The sequence below is a fragment of the Gekko japonicus genome, unplaced genomic scaffold (genome assembly GCF_001447785.1).
Source record: "Gekko japonicus isolate JY-2015 unplaced genomic scaffold, Gekko_japonicus_V1.1 scaffold1165, whole genome shotgun sequence".
Lineage (NCBI taxonomy): Eukaryota > Metazoa > Chordata > Lepidosauria > Squamata > Gekkonidae > Gekko > Gekko japonicus.
The window spans coordinates 98,082-106,350 of NW_015170311.1; the positions used below are offsets into that span (position 1 = coordinate 98,082).

An 8,269-nucleotide genomic window follows, 5' to 3' on the forward strand; every position below is an offset into this window, starting at 1 on the left:
AATGGCTACTAGGAAGGCAGTCTTCCACAAGAGAAGCTGCAGACTAGACGTGGCCATGGGCTCAAAAGGTTTGCCCGTTAATTTGGACAGTACTAGAGGGAAGTCCCAGGAGGGAGTTGGCCCATGAGCTGGAGGAAAGAGGCGAGGGAGGATGAGGTAATGGCTACTAGGAAGGCAGTCTTCCACAAGAGAAGCTGCAGACTAGACGTGGCCATGGGCTCAAACGGTTTGCCCGTTAATCTGGACAGTACTAGAGGTAAGTCCCAGGAGGAAGTTAGCCCACGAGCTGGAGGAAAGAGGCGAGTGAGGCCCTTCAAAAACTGTTTGCAGGTGACAAAAAACGGAATAGCCATCCACCGCAGGATGTTTGATGGAAATGGTGGCTAAATAGACTCTTAAAGAGGAGCAACTAAGACCCAAGTCCAGGCGGGTCAACAAGAATCCAAAAACTATCCTCACGTCCATAGGAGGCAGTGGTAAACCCAACGACTTGAGGTAAGACAGGAATTTCTTCCACTTCCCTTCATAGGAAGCACGTGTAGCTGGCTTCCGACAGTTCAACAGAACAAGGTCTATACTGTTTTTGAGCTGTGCTAGGGGATTCTCCACACCTTGAGTTTGTGGTACGTGGTGAAGCACCCTGCCCTCCTGAGCCGGGAGGAGATCTGGTGCCCGGGGAAAATGCATGTATGTGCCCCAGGACATGTGGAGTAGAGTTGGGAACCAGTGCTGATGGGGCCACCATGGTACCACGAGGATGCATTGAGGTTGTTCCATCATAATCTAGCTCAGCACTCAGGTAAGTAGAGGAATTGGTGGGAACAGGTACATGTACCTGTGGTACCATGGGAACAGAAGGCCGTCCCCCAGAGACAGAGGGTCCTGTCCCGTCCTGGTACAGAACATATGACACTTCACGTTCTGACACGTCGCAAACACATCAATTTCTGGGTAACCCCATCTGTGGAAAATTGGTTGGAGGTAAGCCCAGTTGAGCTCCCACTTGTGGAGGGATGCGGCTCCTCTGCTCAGAAAGTCCGCATGCACATTGAGCGACCCTGGCAGGTGAGCAGCAATGGTGAACACACCCTGGGATTGACACTCGGTCCAAATCTCCCAGGCCAGTCAACAGATTCCCCTGGACACTGTCCCGCCTTGCCTGTTCAGGTAACACAGTGCAGTGGTGTTGTCTGTCAGGATTGCCACCGTACGGTGAGCCACGAGATGGCGAAAGGACCTTAGGGCAAACTGGCCCATAGAGTGCAAAAGGAAAGAAAAGCATCCGACGTATATGCGGGGGCATTGTCTGTCTTGAGCCGCTATCTTGAGCCCAATGCAGTGATTTTGTGGGCCATATGAGGTTCCCATTTGGTGCTCACACACACACCTTGGAGGGGAGTCCCCCATCCTCACAGGGATGCACCCATGGCTAGGGTCATTTCGGAACGTGGTTTTCCCTCATTGCGGAGTTGCCCAAACAGCTCCCGAGTAAGTATCCACAGTAACATGGAGATACTTCCAGGGAGCCATTTGAGGGACATGAGTGACATCCATTTGCCACAATTCACAGGAGCTAAGCCCCCGTGGATTGATCCCAGCCTCGGGAACATGAGAAAACCCTGCACAGTGAGGGCAGGCAGAGACAATGTGTTGCGCCTCAGCCAGTGGAATGCCATATCGCTGATCCTTACCCACATTCCCTCCTTTTGAATCCTGCGAGCCTAATGGTTAGCGTCCTCAGGGAGGGTTCCAATAAATTCAGATATCTGCTCCCAAAGACCAAACTGATATCTCCCCATACATGCTGTATAGTTTGACGTCTTGATGCCAAGTGCTCCTGAAGAATAAAATTTTCTTCCAAACAAATCAAGTTTCCTGCCTTCTTTCTCAGAGGGGATGGAATGACTGCGTCTGCCCTTGGAGGAAGAAGTGACTACGACAGAATTACGTTTAGGGTGGGTAAACAGAAATTCAGCACCTGCACCTTATACATATGATCTACCCTCCAGCTCGAGACAGGGGTTGATGCCAGGCGAGACCATGGGACTTTAGCCGCCTGAAGGAGGACTGAAGTCATCGGTAAGGCAATCGGGGTAGAGGTGTCCATTTGGACGATATCGAACACGGAGTCTGTCACAGTAGGCAGGGGCTATACCATAGACAGAGTGAGCGTCTTAGCCATCTGCTTGATGAAATCGCATAGGATTTTAAGTCTTCCGAAGGGGAGATTGGAAGATCATCACCCACTTCTTGTGGTGACGAGGGTTCCACTGGAGGGTCAGGGTTTTCGTCCCCTGATTGGGAGGAAGCATCTGAAGTGGCGGAGTGCTCTGACGGTTCAGAAAAAGACATAAGTGGCATCGGTATCGATGGAGTCAGATCCGATGAATTTTTAAACGTGGAATTGTTGGGTGTGACGGCTTGGGGGGGTTGCCCGTCGGCCTCGACGGTTGGGGCCTCACAAACTCCAGTGTCAATGCAGAATTTCAATACCGGGAGAGACGTGAAGAGATGGACTGATGGTCCCATTCCATCAGATGGGGTGGGAACCACGGCATACTGCCAGTAAATGGATAGGCCCCATACATGTATTGCCACTGTCGTTGGTCCCAGGAGGGCGGTGTTGGCGGGTGGATCAGTGCCAATGGTCGGTCTCGATCATCAGGTTGGAGCTGTGAAGGACAGACAGACTCATTGGCTCCGCGGTCTAAGTGCAGACTTTCAACACTGGAAGACCGGGAGAGTCAGTGAGCTGGATAGGATGCAGCGAAGACGACCGAGGTACACCTTGTGGCTGCTGTTGGCACTGAGAGTCAAGTGAAGCAGCCCTTGCAAGATTCGATTTCGTGGCTCTCCGAAGGGTCAGCGGAGATTGCACAGGGGGAGTTTTCTTATGCTTTTTAAGCTTGACTGGCCGATCGTCCTTGCCTTCACTGCATTTTTTGGAGGGAGTATTGGCTTAGGACTGAGATGTCTGGGCCAAGTGTTTCAGTATCAGGCAGTCGACATCTATGTGAGTCGGTATCAGGGACAGTGCAGGCATCAATGCCGAGGTGGCAGTCAACATTGACGCATGCCCTGAAGTGTTCTATGATGACATCGGTGAAAGCGCTAGCTCCAAAAGCACAATGCGAAGTCTGGCAGCTCTTTTCTTCCTTGCCTGCTTCAAAAACTTTGCACAATGAACACAAGAGTCTACTCAGTGCGATTCCCCAAAGCACAAAAGGCAAAGCGAGTGTCCGTCTGGGAAGGGCGATCTTGCTGCCGCACTTAAGGCATTGTTTGAAGAAACCCCACCTCTGCATAGGCCAGAGGGGGGACACACGACAGAGTCCAAAAAGGAAATAAATCTGTAGAAAGTCCTTTCACTTAACAAAGTCCTTTCACTTAACAAAAATAAACAGAAGAAAACGAAGAAACTTCAAAGAAGAAAATAAGGAATAGGCCTTAAAGCCCAAAATTGTTTACCGACCAAAGTGGAGAAGATCCTACCAGCGTGGCGGTCAGAAGAGAACTGGTGGGATTGTCGTGCCCTCCCTTGGTCATGCGCAGTGGGGCCGGCGCGTGACTGGGGAGCGGGCATGAAAATCCCTTTCGCTTTCAAGAGGAACCGATCGAGATCGGTGCAGGCACACTATATCCCAGAGGTGTGATGCACAGAGACCACGAAGATCAGTCTGGCAAGCCAACCCAGGTATCGTATTATCATGGCAAGATGGATTAATGCTCTACATTATAATTCTGTTCTTTTAACATAAATTTCACCCTTTTTTGCCATCAAGTCACAGCTGACTTGTAGTGACACTGTGGGGTTTTCAAAGCAAGGAACTAGCTATTGGCTGCCTCTCTATCATGACTCTGGACTTCCTTGGTGGTCTCCCATCCAAATACTAACCAGGACCAACCCTGCTTAGCTTCTGAGATCTGATGAGACTGGGCTAGCCTGGGCCATTCAGGTCAAGGTGGCCCCCAAGTTACACAGGTTTTTTTAACCTGGGCAACTAAGCTAATGACACTGCCTGGCAACACAAACTCTCTGTGACATCACAGGCCCAGTCCACAGCACAAAAGAGACCAGGCAGGCAAGGAGGTCATAAGGGAAAAGGACAGCTGGACTAAGGAAGGCAGGATGAAGATAAGTCCTTATTCTACTTTAATTTATGGTGACCCCTCAAGGGGTTTTCAAGGTGAGAGATGTTCAGAGGTGGCTTGTCATTGTCTGCCTCTGCGTAGCAACCCTGGACTTCCTTGGTAGTCTCCCATGCAAATACTATCCCAGGCTATCAGGTCAGGACTTAATTCCACTAGAACAGTGATAACTCAGTGACTTGAGAGCCCCCTGTGACTCTTCTGAGAACTGTTCTCCAATGTGGAATACAACCCAAGTTCCAGGAAAGTGAGCAAAGCCCAGTAAGACTTGTAGTTCGCAGCTGGTTCTCGCCTTGAAACAGCTGTCACTGCAGGCACTGGAGGATGGGTAAAGTGCATACTTTGGAGTACTGTGTACAGGGCTGGTCATATCTCAGAAATAACATTGCGGAACTGGAAAAAGTACAGCAGAGGGCAACTAAGATGATTAGGGGGTTGGAGCACCTTCCCTATGAGGCTGGGACTTTTCAGTTTAGAAAAGAGTGGCCCAAGGGGGACAATGACAGAGGTTTATAAAATTATGCACAGGGTGGAGAGAATTGACAAAGAGAATTTTTTTCCCTCTTCCAAAATACTAGAACTTGAAGGCATTCAATGAAGCTGATGGGCAGTAGATTCAGGACAGACAAAAGGAAATACTTTTTTACATAGAGTGATTAAAATGCAAAATTTGCTGCCAGATGATGTAGTGATGGCCACAGGAGTAAACAACTTTAAAAGGAGATTAGACAGATTCATGGAGGATAGGTCTATCAGTGGCTACTAACCATGGTGACAGAAGGGAACCTCCACATTCAAAGGCACTCTAAACCTTTGAATTATGGAGTCAAGAGGCAACATCGGGGAAGGTCTCCACCTGTATGCCCGTTTGTTGGCACTCTCCAAAGGAATTGGGTGGCCACTGGTTGAGACAGGATGCATGTCTAGATGGACCACTGTTCTGATCTAACAGGGCTCTTCTTATGTTCTTATGGAGAGAGGGAGAGAACCCTACATGCTCACATTTGTTCAGGTAATCTAAAAGGTTATAATCATATATTTAATATTGTTATATAATTGTAGGTATGTGTTTGGTGGGCTGGTGCACAGGGGGTACAGTGGTCATGTGATTCTTTGTTTGATGGTAATGTGAATGCTGCTACCCCTGAGCCAGTGAGTACCACTACTGCACTAGAAGTATTGAAACATCTGGGCAAAAGAATATTGATTTTTCTCTTTCTGCTAATGAAGTCAGTGTTTTATCATGTCAGTGCTGTTCTGAATGACTTTGGTTTGTCCTTTTAGAAAGTGTTCTATTTAATTATACATTCCATTATGTTCTGTAGGTTCCATGGGAAGACTTGCGCTATCTCTTTGGTGAGATAATGTATGGTGGACACATCACTGATGACTGGGACCGCAGGCTCTGTCAGACATATTTAGAAGAATTCATGAGCCCTTCCCTGGTAATAATGTATAAATATGAAAAAAATGATGTGAAAACAATTGTTTGTTGCAGTATCGTCTGCAAGCCTTTTGAAACACAACTTCTAAAAAATACAATACAAAAATAAAAATACTGAAAGCCTCTGAAAAGGTTTAAAAAACCCTTATACATTAACTGGGGGGAAAATGGAAGCTAATTCAATTGAACAAAAGTTACCATAGTATTATAGAACAAAGTTTGAGTTTTATTCAAGGTATAAGCTTTCATGTGTATGCATACTTCTTCAGATATAGTGAGAACTAAATTTGAGTCCTCAACAATGACATATAGGTACAGAGAGGTGGGGGGTTAGTTGCCAGGAAGGGCTAGTTAAGAGTCAAGATGCATAAGTAACAAGATGCATAAGTAGCTCTACAGTCTGGGGCCCAAAACCTTCTAACTGTGCCGGGCCCCAAGGATGCTAAATTGGCCGTCACCAGGGCTAGGACTTTCTCGGTGGCGGCCCCCACCTGGTGGAACGAGATCCCGGAGGAGATCCGGGCCCTGCGGGACCTGATGCAGTTCCGCAGGGCCTACAAGACGGAGCTCTTCCACCAGGCTTTTGACTAGGGGCCGCCCCCGCCCCCCCCTTTATATTACCATCCTTTGGGGGGGTAGGGCCCTAGGTGGGCAGGAACAAACATCTCAAATATAACATCTATCATGGAATGCCTACCGGGGGGTGTTTGGTTTGTGGATGTGGTTGTCCTCTCTGAGATTCCGGAATGGATGATGTAGTTTGAGCACCTTAATGTCTGAATGGGTTTTAAATTGTATATTATGTTTTAAATGTACTAAATTATTTGATGTTTTTATTAGCAAGTTCTCTTGCCATGTAAGCCGCCCTGAGCCCTACGGGGGAGGGCGGGGTATAAATATAATAATAAATAAATAAAATAAAATAAACTGGGCAATTATAGCTGAGATTGGATTAAAGCGGTTGGTAAGATCTGTGAATAGCATTAAATTAGCATACAAATACAAGAGTTAACAAGCAGATATGAGAACTCAGTTTGAGTCCAGTGGCACCTCCAAGACTAACAGTTCTGGGTATAAGCAAGAACTGAGAGACTTAGCCATGTATGAATGAACACATCTTAGATACACTGAAACAGATTTTTAGATACATTGAAACAGCCCTGGGGGTTCTGTTGTTCTGAGTGTTGTAATAGCTGTTTTACAACACTCAGGACAATGGAACCCTCAGGGCTTAACAGAGATATTGGCTTTTGGGGGGGGGGGTATTTTTTGGTATTTTCTCTGTGTGTCTGCCCCTGGAAGTCACATTGACCTCTGGTGACTGATCCCTACTGGGGGCCAGGAGGATATTCAGAGAGGTGGCTGAAAGCCTGCCTCTGTCCTCCTGACTTGGTATTCTAAGGAAGTCTCCCATCGAAGTACTAACCACAGTCGATCCCACTTAGCTTCTGAGATCTGACGAGATCAAGTTTGCCTGGGCTATCCAGGTCAGGGCTGAGATATTGGCTTATCTCACTACGCTAAGTCACTTGGTTCTCACTTATACCCAGAATTAAACTTTGTTGATCTTAAAGGTGCCACTGGACTCAAACATAGTTCTCACATCTGTTGTTAACTCTTTTATTATCTGTATGCCCATTTGTTGCTATGCACAGGTCTTCCTAAATGCATTATTCTAATCTTACCTGTATTTATGGTACATTATTCTAATCTTACCTGTATTGACTCTTAATTAGCCCTTCCTGGCAGCTAACACCCCCCGTACCTATATGTAACATTTGAGGAAATATGTTTCAGTGTATCTAAGAAGTGTGCATCCATACATGCCAAGTCTCTCTGTTCTTGCTTATACCCAGAATTGAACTTTGTTGGTCTTGGAGGTGCCACTGGACTCAAACTCAATTCTCACATCTGTTAGTTAACTCTTGTATTTGTATGCTAATTTACTACTGTTCACAGATCTTACCAACCGCTTTAATCCAGTCTCAGCTATAATTGCCCAGTTACTTATGCATCTTGACTCTAACTAGCTCTTCCTGGCAACTAACCCCCACCCCACCCTCTCTCTACCTATGTGTAATGGTTGAAGATGTCGTTTCACTGTATCTGAATAAATGTGCATGCGAACAAAAGCTTATACCTTGAATAAAACTTTGTTGGTCTTAAAAGTGCCACTGGACTCAAACTTTGTTCTGCTGCTTCAGACCAACATGGCTACCCACCTGAATCTATCTTCATAGTATTGTAGTCAGCCTTGTGTCCCTGTGAGAAAGGTGGACTGTAAATAATGTAAATAAATAAATACAGGGGTCGGATGGGGCCGGAGCTCTCCGGAGCACCGCTCCGGGAGTGAGGAGCCAAGGGGGCGAGGCTTCCCAGGGGCGCGGAGATCCGCGGCGCCCCGAGAGGTCTGGCCACCCCATCCCAAGGTTCCCGAACTGGAGCCTTGAACTGGCTTGGCTGGTTGCCTGTGAGTCCCCGTGCAGAAAAAAAGCACTTGAGTGAGTCCGTTTTGAATTTGTTTGTTTTGGTGGTGGTGGGGAGCTGGCATGCCCACATGGAGCCTTGAACTGGCTTGGCTGGTTGCCTGTGGGTCCCCGTGCAGAAAAAAAGCCCTTGAGTTAGTCCGTTTTAAATTTGTTTGCTTTGTTGGTGGGGGGGAGGGGCTGGCATGCC

At 47.3% G+C, this 8,269-nt stretch overlaps 1 protein-coding gene across 1 annotated transcript in view; it reads left to right on the forward strand.

The window, feature by feature from the left end:
* Positions 1 to 8,269, forward strand: part of LOC107116122 (dynein heavy chain 11, axonemal-like) — a gene marked incomplete at its 5' end in the record, with an annotated part of 122,608 nt that overhangs the window by 97,421 nt on the left and 16,918 nt on the right. Inside the window, one exon of the mRNA XM_015417993.1 lies at positions 5,475 to 5,594. Coding sequence (XP_015273479.1) covers positions 5,475 to 5,594 — 120 coding nt within the window. The remainder of the gene's footprint in view (positions 1 to 5,474; positions 5,595 to 8,269) is intronic.